The 14,768-nt window shown below is 37.1% G+C and overlaps 1 protein-coding gene across 6 annotated transcripts in view; it reads left to right on the forward strand.

Moving 5' to 3' along the window:
• Positions 1–14,768, forward strand: part of LOC122718610 (nucleolar protein 4-like) — a 100,050-nt gene extending 85,282 nt beyond the window's left edge. For 5 of the 6 annotated variants that reach the window (XM_043943804.1, XM_043943810.1, XM_043943807.1 and 2 more), the window contains 6 exons: positions 686–1,017; positions 2,209–2,412; positions 2,959–3,105; positions 9,705–9,919; positions 12,664–12,854; positions 13,266–14,768. In XM_043943804.1, coding sequence (XP_043799739.1) covers positions 686–1,017; positions 2,209–2,412; positions 2,959–3,105; positions 9,705–9,919; positions 12,664–12,854; positions 13,266–13,432 — 1,256 coding nt within the window. In that variant the 3' untranslated portion in view covers positions 13,433–14,768. The remainder of the gene's footprint in view (positions 1–685; positions 1,018–2,208; positions 2,413–2,958; positions 3,106–9,704; positions 9,920–12,663; positions 12,855–13,265) is intronic. The other variant, XM_043943805.1, reaches the window with a different exon arrangement.

A 14,768-nucleotide genomic window follows, 5' to 3' on the forward strand; every position in this document is an offset into this window, starting at 1 on the left:
AAGAATTCGTTTGGAAATTAAAATTCGATTTTAACGACGATGTTGATTATTTTAATAATTTTTTGAAGCTGGTGGAAATGATTGAGTAGATTCACCGATTTCAGAAATATATAATTATGTATCGTGACACGTGTAGTTTTATTTTTGCTGTAATTTTTCCAATATGAATTAAATTTATTTTTAATAATAATATTAATATTGAAATCGTGTTCCACTAGTTTAATTAAATATTAAATTATACAGTAGATGATTCAACGTTGTCCAGAATTTTCGCTATTAACGTGACGGTTAACCCATTACAATAATGATAATCATAATATTCACCACAATACAACAACAGCCACGATACACGAACGATTTAAATCATTTAATTTTTCACATATTTAAAACCAAATACTGTCTATATACTAAGAAAAAATAAGTAAATAAATAAATACATGAATATTTTTTAAAAGACGTTTCAAAATAACTAACATAACCTCAAACTTATCACTAACCCAATTCAGCTACAACTTTTCCCCGTTATAAAATTATAGTAAAACGAACATAACCTCGTATTTCACCTATCTCTCCTCCATTACAAAATTGCACAGCAAAACGAGTACACAATAATAATCCCTCAATAGAATAACCTCAAAATTAATTAATCATCGTGAAAAGATTCCAGACTTTTTTCGTATTCCAGACTCCCGAAACGGGTCATCAGAGTTGGTGGACATGCCGGCCGGAACCGTTCCTAATTTGGGCGCGGTTGCTGGAGTCGGTGGCGAGGACATGGCATCCTTGTGGGCATCCTACGCGATGGGATTAAAGAAGACACCGCCGCCAGCGTCCGCGGCGACGCCCTCGCGATCAGATCGTGATCGCGAGTCCAGCCCTCCGGGGGAGGGGACGGGGAGCGCGCACGACGAGACGAGCAGCAGCGGCAATAAGGAGGACGAGGACGACGACGACGAGGATGCCGACGAGAGGTTGGACCCCAGACACCACGACCCGGAGCGCCAGAAGGCTTTCAACGTGAGTCCACGGGTTTACGTAATTCCCTTCAGCTTTGCTTCTCTTCTTTCTCCTCCCCTCCATTTCGTTTTGGGATAAAGGCCGCAGCGTGATTAATGAAACGAGTCGAAAATGAGTTCGAGAGACTTGACGAGGGTGAGTCTTTTTTTGATCGTCGAGGATGAGAAGCGATAATGATTTTAGTAGATTGATATAATTTCGAGATTAATTGTTGCTCAATTATTGTAAATCTTTAATGATATTTCGTGAAAATATTTTACTCGAGCTTTGCTTGAAATCGCTACCAGATGTCCCGTTAATTATTACCTTCTCCCCTTTGCCTTGATTTTTATATACACAAATTCCAAATTATTGCATCCTAAGACATCTATGGTATGGGTCTATGGTAAAATTTTATCAATAAAGTTCATACGTATAAGTTCTAAACCTTATATTCCTCTAATATCAAATCGATGATTATAGAAAGCTTATTAGTGTATTTAAAAGAGCACAATCTTTCCTGATTTCTTCGACTAATGTTTCTCTCACAACACACTCAGACCTCCATTTCTCTTAACAAGCCATCAGCAGAGGAACCTAAACTAGAAAAAAAGAAACCCCATTCTCCGGTACATCATCCGTAATTATCTCCGCTTAAACACCTGAAACCATAACCTCAAAGCGCGAGGCACATTACCGTATATACTCGATGCCTTGGGCCGCATTAAACCGGAAACAGCAAGTTTATTGCAACCAGCATTAGCTCTGCAACCACGTAAAAAGATAGAAAATTATTATTCGTAACAAAATGAGAGGGGGCTGAAGAAGAAGAAGAAAAGAGCCATCGCGTGTAAAAAGACATCCTCCGTGCTTGAAACGAAAGAAAGGCCATGAAACTCTTCTTTCTCCTCCCGAAAAACCCGCAATTATCGTATTTTTACGAAGATCGCAGCGACGCCACGCGGCGGCCTCTCTTCTGCCCTCTTGCGCCCTCTCGTCGCGGAAACTGAAACCCAAAGCAGGGCCCGCAGATGGCCGTGAGCTGCCCGGGCAGAGCTGCTCCTTAATTAATTACAATTAGTTTAATAGACGATGGCACGCCCCCACCACACCGCGAAATCCTTAATTCCTGCGTCTACCAACTTGGTACAGGGGCTCTCGTTTCAATTCGTTCCGCGCCGCGCTCTGTGTACACGCGTTCCATCTTTACAGATGTTCGTCAGGCTGTTCGTCGACGAGAACTTGGACCGTATCGTGCCCATCTCGAAGCAACCGAAGGAGAAGATACAGGCGATCATCGACAGTTGTACCAGGCAATTTCCAGAGTTTGCGGAGAGGGCCAGGAAGAGGATCAGAACGTACCTGAAGAGCTGTAGAAGGAACAAGCGTGGCAGGGAGGGCGCACCTTGGGACGCGGTGAGAATTTTCACATTTGTTTGTTTTCGGTGTAATGCTCGAAGAACGGTTTGAGTCAAATTTCTGAGTGATAACACGAATGTGACGAAGGATCTTGTGATGTTTCTAGCCTGGAGAAAAGGAATGGTTTAATGTTTTCGAAAGAGGAAGTTGAAGAATCGAAGGATAATGAAATGTCATTTTTGAGGTTATGAATTAATTTTGAAAATAAAACTCGAGAATTAAGAACTGTTGGGATTGTAATGGGTTATCGATGTTGTTTTATTCTTAGAAGAATTTAAAAGAATTAAAGTTTATTTTTTAATAATTTAAAATTAAACTCTACCTTCAATAATACAATTTCATAAAGATTAAAAAAAAATTCAGTGGTACGTAATAAATTTCTTCGACTATCAACCCACGAAATAATAAATTCTCTCCTCGTCAGTGGCGTTGATAATTTCGAATTTTGCGAGCCACGGACCGCGAAAGCTCACAAATTCCGCAAGTCTGAGTCAAGTTCGAAGCTTTTCGGTATGCGACGATCACGTGGCTATTTCTTTTTAGGCGAGGCCCACTCCGGCGCACTTGACCTCTGTGCAGGCTGAACAGATTCTGGCAACGGCCTGCGAAAATGAGAGCGACAACGCGAAACGCATGAGACTCGGTCTGGAGCCTGTCTCACAACCAATGCCAACTCTTCCGGCTGCGACGGTGAGTAAAATTAGAACGAAAAGAGTATGGATCCACGATATCGAACTATCCTCTTCCATTTCTCGCGACACTCTCTTCATCGCTAATATTTTATTTCAAGTCAAGTTGAAGAGGATGAAGTTTTTTTTTTTTGAGATTTTTCTCTTATTTTCCTTTTTTTTTTTTTTTTTTTTATTTTATTAGTTATTAACGCGTTGATTAACATGGTGGACGCTATATCGATAGTGGCGCCACGGAGGTTATTGGAATTAATCCAAGTATTTGAATTAACACGTTAAGGATAGAGTTATTTTACGAACGCTGGTAAACAAATGCATAATTTTTTTTTTTATTATTGGTTTGATAATTTTAGTAAAAAAAGAAGTATAAGATTAAAGAAAAATTTACTAAAATATCGTTTAAATTTAATTTATTAAAAAAAAAAAAAATGCTTTAAATTTTTTAATAATCAACAAAAAAAAATAAAATGATCCTCATAATATAAATTGTATTAATTGAAATTATATATGTTCAAATATACATATATTGAATGTTTATATTACAACTATGTTGATTTAACGTTTTTACGATAACGTAACACTTGTTTCTTTTATTATTGCAATATCATCAAACGCACGAGGAAATGAAATTTCATTTTGTTTATAGGTAATTGGATATCGTCATTAAACAGTTTATCTTCGCGTAAAAAGATGAAACAGCAAATATTCTTATATAGATAAGAGTATTTTTCAATTTCAGTTTCACGTATTATAGCGTAATACATGCGAATATACATATTAGCTTAAATATGCGTTTTATTTAATTAACATTCACTTTAATCTTTGATATTTCGTTACGTTTATTGGTAAGGTTCATTTTTTTTTTTTTTTCAATAATTAAGAAGGAACAATATATTCTAACATGTTTATTCACCTATTTATCAAGAGAAACCTTCCATTATTAATATAATTAATAAGATGTTGATAACCAGCATACGTTAGAAATGCTTGGTAAACCATCACGTGATTATTATATGATTCTAACAAGACATTGCACGTGAATGATATTGCAACAGCAATCGACACTATATATTTTTTTTTTCTTTTTGTTGCTTTTAATTGATGCTTACGAACACTTCCATTAAATCATCGACCAATTATCAGTTCACTTCTACGTAATATATTAAACTTATGACATCACCTGATGCAACTTTCTATTCAGAATGGAAAATATATAATATCTATTTCCCGATTCACAACGTTTAATTATCCTCCAATATAATATTCCAGTAAAAATAATTAGACTCATCCATTTACGAATCATATTCGATAAAAATTGATCCACACATTGTTCGTTAATTTCTTTTTTTTTTAAATCTGAAAAATCGTAATTTTCACACAAATCCTCCTCCTACTCGTCATCGCGAGATATCCCAAAATAATTTCCAAAAAATAATAATAAGATAATAATAAAAATCTTTCCTTCTCAAAAAACTCACGCCAAGCCAACCACCCAAAAGCATACATTATTTCATCAAAATCGTGCAAGAGGGACAGAGGAAGAGAGAAAGAGAGAGAGAGAGAGAGAGAGAAAGACCGTCAGATTTCGCGAGAGCGAGAGAGGATGACGTAACCGAGTGGCGCGATAAAGTTTTCCATGAAAGTAGCCGTCCATAAAATTATCAAGATCCGACGAGGGAGAACCTCCTGCGCAACGCTTCGTGAAACGGAGAGAGTCTAGGATTGATATAGGTACGCGGAGAGTGATAACCCCGTGGGTCGCGCACCTCTCCCACTCTCTGATGCAACGGAGCGCGCACGATGGCCACGTTCCACGCGTGGTTCGATGGGACGAAAAAATCGAAATATTTCTCTCTCTCTTTCTCTCTCTCTCTCTCCCCCCATCCACCTGGCGGCCATCCCTCACGAGAGTCGATCGAAATTTTCGAACGTGGATTCCGCTCGTGAATAGCTTTCACGCGCGGTATTTCGGAAGAGCCGCGCCTCGAAATCGAAATTAGCCTTCGCCTCGCGGATTTTGTTTTTTCCAGCTGGGGACAAAGCTCGTGCTGCGATCGGTGTCCCTTCGATTTTTTTTTATTTTTTATTTTTTATTTTTTTATCCTTGGTGTTATTTGGTTTGGAAAATTGTAAATTTTCGAGATTAATCTTGGGTTTGTTACCATCAAGATACAAGAATGTAAGCAATTAATAAATAAATTTCGATGGATATTTTTGAATCGATATCTGGAATATCTATTTTCGTTCTAGTTACTTGAATTATGTATTTGTCTTTATAGGTTGGTAAGTCTGGTGTTAATGGAAAATAAATTGTTTAGAGAAAATTTCGATGAAGAGTAAATGGTAATTTTGCTATTTTTGTACGAAGCATTTACTCTGAGATTATCACATTCAAATTTTTTGCTCAGATCTGAGATATCGGTGAAACATCGATGTTTCAGTGAACTCTTATCCAGTCCAAAAATAAGATAAGTTTTTACATGAATTGGGTAACAGAAATTGATGACAATCTGGAACTTTAAATATATCATTCTCAATTTATAAAAATTTATAAAATATTCCCTGAACGATATATCAATCCACCAAATAATCTTTTCCATAAAAAAATTAATCAACCATATTTAAATTTCGTGTATTTCATCAAACGTTTCTCATTGTCTCAGATAAAAATCGAGTGATACACACACGGACGTGTCAAAGGTGTTGATAACAAGTCCGAATTACCAGTCTTAACTTTTTTTTTTTTTTTTGTCTCTCCCCGTTAGTCATCATCGAGCGTCCATGACATCGTTTAAAAAGGGCCACGGCTGACACGCTCCCCCCCTTCCAGATCAAGAAAATCTCACGTTTATCCAACCGTCCTGTTTCACCACTTCGACGAATTGTCTCGTTTCCCTAATCGTACGTACAACCGAGGCCCTGCTCGATCATGGCGGCGCGAAGCTAGCGACATCTGGCGCTAACTCTCTAATCGACGCCAAACTATGAGTCAACCACGAATTTCACAAGTCAAAGTTTACTGCACTCTGACTGATTTTGTAATTTGGTACCCTTGGATATCTTTCACGGTGAAACGAACGTAAAAAATCTCGTGATCTCGTTTGCTTTTTTCGATCGATACCAGACTACGAATAAAGGGTAATTTTCATGAAAACCTGCATATCGTATTTTCGGCTAATCCGAAAGGAACATCGATTCAAAAAACGATTCCACAAATTCATTCTGCTATTTTGACAGAATTCGATAAATTTCTCCGTTCCATATGTCACGCATATTTAATGATATCTACGTTAACTTCTTGAAATCACGAATTGATCTTAAATTTCACAAAATCCTTGAAATTACTTGAAAAAAAGATCGATTCGTCCTAGAATAAAATCTCTCCATTCTTGGTTCATAGTGTCTTCTATATCTATTTCCTTATCAGACTATGAATTTTACAAATTTAAAACGCAGGAAAGATAGATTCGTTCATTCCAGTCCGTGTCTCGCATATCCAACGACGTCATCAGCTTCTCGTCGACCTTAGAGGGCCACGAATTTCACGAATCCCAAAACCGTTGCACGAACCGACCTCGATTTCGACACCCTTGCCCAACCCCTCGCCAAGGTTCGTTCACCCCTCGAAACAAACGCAGAAATCTCCCCGTCCCGTTCATCGTCGAACGGCGGCGTGGGCGGCATCGGCGTGTCTCTCCGGCGCGCCTAATCCTCCCTTCGCCCTCGTGAATATTGCACACCTACCTCCCAGACCTCTCTCCGTATATCCCCACGGTTACGAACACACGGCGCAAGAAAGCTAGAGAGAAACGAGAACATCCGAGTTTCTCGACTTATCTACTTTGAAAATCCCTAGCCGTGGAGGAGGAAACCGACGATATAGTGTCAGGCGCGGGGAGGGAGGGGAGGGAGAACGGAGAGACCGATAACCTCTCGGCCGACCTAAACCTAACCTATTAAGGAGAAGACCGGGGTTCGTGCACGGACGCGGCTATCTGCCGTGGCCACCTATATAATTGACGTCAACGCACACTGCTCGCCTTTCATAAAAACACCTCCCTACATCCGTTCTCCTCTCTCTTGACGATTTCATTCCTCCGTGCCTGCGCGCCTCTTTCTCTGCGTGCGCGCTCTTCCCCCCTCCCTGCCCCCCACCAGCGGTCCACCCGTCTCCCCGGTGGATCCCTGCCCGATCTTTCTTTATTTATTTCTTTCCTTCCTTCTTTCCTTCCATCTTTCTTTCTTTCTTTCTTTCTTTCTTTCTTTCTTTCTTTCCTCCCCTTTCTTTCGCCACTAGCTCGCCTCTCTTTCCACGAATTAATTTCCTTGGCCACGAGAGAGAGCTTACTCACGCCTCGACGTCCCTGTCCGCCACATCTGGTCGCTTCTTCTTCTTCTCCTCCTCCTCCTTCTTCTCCTTCTTCTCCTTCTTCTTCTTCTTCTTCTTCTTCTTTTCTCGACGCATTCGGTCGACGTTCCATTGGCGTCTTTTTTTTGTGCCATTCTTCCTTTTTCTTTTTTTCCTTTTTATTTCGATATTATTCACACCAGGTGGAAGTGGCTTCAGAGTTAGCGCTCCGAGTCGGGTGTGTAATCGTCGTAAGAAGAGATATTCGCGAAGGAAGATAGATGGTGGTTCCCTGATCGTAGCGTACGTCACTGGGAACACGTGGTGTGTTGTGATATGATGTACCATCGGATTTCACCGTTTGGATACGGTGCGCTCAGTCAGTGACCAGTTTTGTGCGACTTGGCGATCATCTGTGTCCATACGAGGGAATTTACGCAAGGTGTGAATTTATTACGACGGTTCGAAAGAATCAAGTGTGAGAGATTGACGGCCAAGAGCCGTTGAGTCTCTCTTTGGTTTAAGTACGGTGCATTTATACGGTGATTGTGCGCGTTTTGAAGAATACTGTACTGTACGATGATGCGTATGCTCGTCATAATGATTTGAAACGATCGATTACAGGGAAACAGTTGATTAAGTGTATCGTTATGTGAATATGTCAATGGCCGCCAGTTCTCTACGACTTGGAAAGACCTAGAGTCTATTGTTGTCTCATCGACGAAGTGATGGTTTAACAACAATCGATTGTGAACACTTTGATCGACTTGAACCAGACTGTTAATTGGAATGGTGATAAACGAGAAAAGAAACGTGGGGCAAACATGAGGAAAAAGAACCTAAGAGTGGTGCACAAGCAGGTGTACGATCGCGTGCAGATCCAGCAGGTACGCGATGGACTCACAAACCACGTGGTTTCCTAGTTTCTTTTTTTTTTTTTTTTTTTTTTTTTTTTTTTTTTTAACACAGCGACCGATCGATTTTCGCGTCTGATCTCCGCGCCAAGCCGATTCCCGATCGCCACTGGCTAAAACTGGGTCAGAATGCTTAAAAATCTGGAACGTGAGATAAATTTCTCGCGCGCATACGGTGGAGGGGAGTTTGTCGCGACCAATCAGCGAACGAAGCAAACGTTATTAGTTCATTTACAGGGTGATCCAAAAGTCGTGCCCCTAAAAGAGGCTTCGATCGATCTTTTTTCTCTTTCTTTTTTTTTTTTTTTTTTTTAATTTTTCTTTATCCTTTTTTTACTTACGAAGTATTAATTGATCGATTAATTGGATAATATTGGATAATAAATTTTGAATCTTGCGAAAAATTGGTACAATTGAACATATCGATTTTTCGCAAAATTATGTTTTATACGTCATCGAAGAATTTTGATTTAGTTTATTTATTTATTTATTTTTTGTTTCATTCGATCTTTTTAAGATTTCTACTCGCAATAAACTGTATGTCAATAAACTGTATGTCACATTGCTAATTATAGTCGATTGTTCGAGTCACTATTTATTGATACGGATATTTCAGTTGACATGAAATATTGTTAATTATAGACGATTACATGAATCGTCGTGCTGTTTATCGTCATGCGTACTTACTCATGGACGTGCTTGTTAATAAGACACACTTAATTCCTTCAAGCAAAATCCGATAGTCGTAAATTCGTAGAATTTTCATTATTTCAACGATGAAATCGAAATATAATTTAGCGGTAAAACAACGGTGTAATAATTTCATTCGCATAGAAATGAATAATCGCAAAAAAAATCGGACAAAATTATTGCTCATAAAATTTATCCTTACGTCAAATTAATCGAGGGGGAAGACGAAAAAAAGAAAAAAGAAAAAAGTATAATTTAAAATATAACCTTCCTATCATTAAATTTCTAGCCATTTATTATTGCCAATTAAAAATTTGCAATAATAAAAAAAAAAATCATCGAATTATTACTTTTAAACGGCAACAATAATATTAATAATATTATTATTGCCATAGAAATATATCCTTCAGCCATCAGCATTCCCTGAAAAAGAAAATATTCTCTATTGTTATTCACCTCTTATTGATTAAGGAATGTATAAAAAATAATTATTAATTATCTTTCGTTAATAATTATTATTAGAAGCTCATCTCTCTCTCTCTCTCTCTCTCTCTCTCTCACTGTAACTTATCTCCAAAGTACGAAACCTCAACGTATTTTCTACCGGTAATCCCGCTTTGGAAAGCTAAGATCGAGCGGTTGTTACAGCAAACGGATGTCCGGTCAAGTTTGGAGCATTTCTCGAGTACACCGGTGAAATCACTTCCGGGTAAAAGGGAGGATACACCACCGGCATCGCTAACGTCCCTGGCGCCGCTAACCAGTTTGGCGAACTTGCCGAGCAGCACTCTCTCCTCCACACCCCTGTCCCTTGCACCGGCGTCGAAACTGCTCACCCCGGCGGACAATAAGGGTCTCATGAGGTCAGTATAACGTTTCGTGAAAGATGTTAAATCAAGTCGGCGATCTTCGATCTCCTTTCCTTTTCCATCGCGCTTTGTTTCCTATTATGTCAAATCATCCTATTTTTGAAAAGAAAAAGAAGAAAAAAAAAGGAAATTAATCTTAAGAATGATGATATTAAAAGGTGATAATAAAAGGGTAACTTGGCTTTATGGATTCATAGATGAAAGTAAAATTGATTATTGATTAAAAAATTGTAGATTAATTTTTTGGATTTAGCTTTGATGTTTGAATAATATAATTGTTTTTGTCTGCTATTAAATATTATATAAAATTTAATGATCTCGTTGAAGAGAATGTTGTTTAAACTTGTTTCTTAAAATTTGTAATACTAATTGGTAAATTAATGTTATTTAAAATGATGATTATTTATTAAATAATTTTCTTTTTTTTATAATATATATATATAGCAATTTTTGGATGAAGAAGATCAAGTAGATTGACTCAAGTAGATTTAAAATAAAGAATAAATAAATAAAAGTGGGATTGAATGCAAATTAAAAAATAAATAAATACGTTGAGTTCTATTTAAAGGAAATTAACAATATAAGATTATTTATCTGTTTGTCAATAATTGCAATTGAATTGGTTTAATCGTTGGTTTATTTCTGTATAAGAAAAAAAAGGAAAAAAAACATAATTTATTAGATTATTGACTAATAATGTAGATACTAATATTATTTTTAGAATGTAGAGATAGAATGGAATCTACGATTTAATATATTAATATTATGATTTGAATTTGTGACATCGCGTTATTTATTATCCTATATTATAAATATTTATGATATTTTGATATATAAAGATTAATTAAGAATTAAGAATTTCAATGATACAAATGATACATGATGATATTGTCATTTTTTTAAAAATCATAGTACATGTTTTTTTTTCAACATGTGTAGATTATTATAAAGAAATCTGGTTTTCTTTCTGTTTTTATTTTTTTTTTTTTATCAATTATATCAAATATTTAATATAATATTTCAAAAAATTAGACTCTTTATCCTCTCTCTTCCTTTCTTTTTCTTTCTTATTTTCTTGATAAACAAATAAAATCTTCCAATAAAATGACACCCGATGACTTGGATTTATTGATAATACTGTTTATATTTACATTTGTAAGAAAAAGAAAAGTCAAATTTATTTTGAAATATTTGACTATATTCTTAGATGTTGAATAATTAACCGCAAATTAGTTAACTCGGTATTATTCATTTTCACAGACTTCTTTTCTAGAAATTTAAATAATTAATTACACTTTATTGGACGAAAGTTAAACGTGTTGAAAAATTAAGTACGGTTGATGAACTTTAAATAACTCAATTACATTTCTCAGCCAGTTATTCAACGTGATATCGGTTAATTTGTTACAAAGATAGATAACAGTTAAATCAAGTCGGCTGGTAAAATTGTGACGCTGAATTTTTTAGAAATGAAAATAATGTCTAGACGAGGTGATTAGTAGATTTAGATCATCGATGAAATTTAATTTTAAATAAAGGGGAGACACTTTACTTTTCTCTTTTTGAAAAAGGCAAAATCATTTGGTTTGGAGTCCTAACTTCTTAAATAAATTTTTACATTTATATCAAATTAAAATAAATAAACATTTTGTATCGTTTCTTGATATTAGCAGTAAAACGAATAAGGAAATCAATTTTTTTATTTATTTCACGAACAAACATATTTTTTTATCCTGTAATAAAGGTATATATATATATATATATATATATATATATATATATTATATTAAAAATGAAGAATATCGAATAAAATTGAATAATGGTAATCATGGTTCTACAAAATGATATATATTTTCATCTACCATTCATCATGCTCGTGTCATACCAAAGATTTATTCATTTTTCACGATATTTTCAAAATGTTATAAATTTCAATTCTTTGAGTTACAGCTTTAACAATTTACATTGAATATAACAAAACTACAATAATTCTCGAAAGTATTATCTAGCAATACATAAAAGTATTTCATTTCTTTCCATCGAAATATATTTAGCTAATTAAATTAGCTTAGATTGAATCGGATCAAAAAAAAATGGCTGGTCAAATTACTTCTCTCCATCGATGTTTCATCAAATCTAATATGGCCGCTATACTTGTTGCAAGACTGTACGTAATAACACACGAATTTAGCAAAGTAATAATATCCACAATTGATAAACTAAATTACTAAACGATCTTGAATAAAAAAAAAAAAAAAAAACTTAATAAAAATACCGATGCAAAAACATTCTCCTCGATTCAACCTCTAACTAGCAACGCAGCCTCTTACGATTGACGTTCGATCGGCGCGAGAAAAAAAGAGAAAGAGAGCGAGAGAGAGAGAGAGAGAGAGAGAGAGAGAGGAAAAAAAAGTAACTATATACGTTCTCCTGTCGTAATCGGTCCTCAGGCCGCCCATTCTCACTCTCCACGATCTCTCATTCACAGAGAGTCGAGAAGTCGGGTAAACTCGCGGGCGAGGGAAGGAGAGGGCCGAGAGAGATAAGCGTCTGTCCGTCTCTCGTGGACGGTCAAAGATCACGGAACGAAAACTGCGGGGAAAAAAGAGAAAAGAGAAAAAAGAGAGAGGAATGGGAGGGGGGGAGAGGAACTAGCGAGGCGGAATCGAGCGGAGAACTAATCAATGCTAGCACGGGGCGTTATCTCTAACACGAATCTCGCTCGCGTTTTTTTGCAGCCAGGCGACGATAGTCAGCTCGTCGACGGTTAACGGTGTTGCCAGCGGTGGTGCACCAACGGCGATGTACAGACCTAACTTCAGCCAGGCGTTCCAACGCGCCGGGCCGACCACAGTGCCGCCAACATTGTCGGCGGGACTCTACCCCACGCAGAGCTTCACGTCAGGTCTATTGAGCAACGGTACACAAAGTAATATTGCTTATCGGTGTTATTATGAGTTCGCTTTCTTGCGCTACGCCTAGCTTTTGTTTTTGTTCGAATTTTATTTTTCGTCGAGCTCTCCGTAACAATGGTTTCCAACTTGTGGGTTGTTCGTAAGGATTTGAGCGACTAGTGTGAGTGTTTTTTGACTGGTGACATTTAACGCATATCTGTTTCAATGAGATTGCATCGTTGGGATGATTTAATGTTTAACTCAAAGGTTGGAAAACACTGTATTATTTTTAAGCGCAAAATCGGATGCAGATGCTATTATTTTTTTGCGATTTGTCGTTGAAGAAAATATATCAATGTTTGCTTGGAAACATGCTTAAAGCTCGTTGCATTAAAAAAAAAAAAAAATGATAGAAATTATTTATTAAACGTAATTTATTTTTCCAGGGCCGACGGATTTGAGCATGAAGAACACGAAACCGCTTCTGAGTCATAAGTTGAACGCAACGGAAATGACAGCCGTTAGGCAACTGATCACCGGATATCGAGAATCAGCAGCATTTCTTTTGAGGTCCGCCGACGAGCTTGAACAATTGTTGCTTCAGCAACCATAGAGTTACGTTTACGTAGGCAGTGGCCAGCAGCTTGGTTCGTAAGTTTTTTTCCTAACGCGTGGACCAAAACGTCGTGCAATAAGCTGGCACGAGGGCTAATTTGATCCACGAAACTTGGAGACTTGAATGCCTGCATACGAACGAAGCTTATCTGAGCGTCGAAATTACCGACTATCGGTAACGAGTTTCCATTATCGACCACCGATAAACGCGATTTCCCGAGACCAAATTGCCCCGAAGGAAGGAAGGATCGAATGCTGCAACTCGACGAAATTTATCCCGAAGGATGTCAGAAACTGGATTTTCCTATCGCGCGAGCAAAAATAAGCTAAGTTTGGAACAAGTTAGCTTCAATCTTTAGACTGCAACTCCTTGAATAAATATGAAAGAAGAAGAGGAAACTGTTTTCGTGTTAACGAGGCGGGAATTTCAAATTTTATTTATCGAAGAACAAGAGTTCCAGGCGATGGGATCACCAGGGGATCACGCGGTGTTCTTAGGGCTAGGTTTAAGGGAACTATTTCAAACAGGGTGTACATAGAGAGGATTTACAGATATTTACTTAATTATCGATAAGCTTAAGCTTAAGAGAATACGAGGATACGATGTGTGTTATTGCGTGCATGTATAGAATGCGTGCGAGAGGCTTTGGGACGAAGAGCGACGCGGCGAAAGAATTTGATAGATCGTTGCTCGAAAGTAAAATGGTGTATCTTCTTTAGATTAATTATACGCTAGCCACGCGAACGAATATCGCGAACGACCGCTTGTACGTTCGAAGTTGCCGCTTCTCTTCGATCGATCAAAGCTGCTTCGAACGTCTGTGTCGTGTATCGAACATCGCCATTGTCGTTTACCCGACCCAAGAACATTGTATTGATTGTTATGTACATACGGATGAACGTAAGAAAAAAAAAGGAGCAGAATTACGCTCCATAAATGTGTACGGGAATGGAGAGAAAAAAAAAAAAAAAGAAAGAAAGAAAAAAGAGTCGGGGAGACGTGAGTTGCCTGAAAACGGGACGGTGAGGAACCCTGTCATCACGTATATATATGCGAATAAGCAGTTTGTACTATTTATCATAGATCACGGGACAAGATTCTCCCTTTTTTTTTCGTTACACGAGAAAACGATCTGACGACTTATCATACACGCGATTCCTGTATTTTATTGTGAACATAGTACTTGAATTGTACGGATTGGATTGAGGATAGAGATTTAATTTGATATATCGATGAAAAATAACAAAGAATCTTTTTTGGGTTTTGTTTTTTGGAAAAATATTTTTGATTTGTATTTAATGATTAAAATAATAGTTGATAAATAATACTTATG

Source organism: Apis laboriosa, unplaced genomic scaffold (assembly GCF_014066325.1).
Source record: "Apis laboriosa isolate Shangri-la unplaced genomic scaffold, ASM1406632v1 scaffold64_cov150, whole genome shotgun sequence".
In the NCBI taxonomy this organism is placed as follows: Eukaryota; Metazoa; Arthropoda; class Insecta; order Hymenoptera; family Apidae; genus Apis; species Apis laboriosa.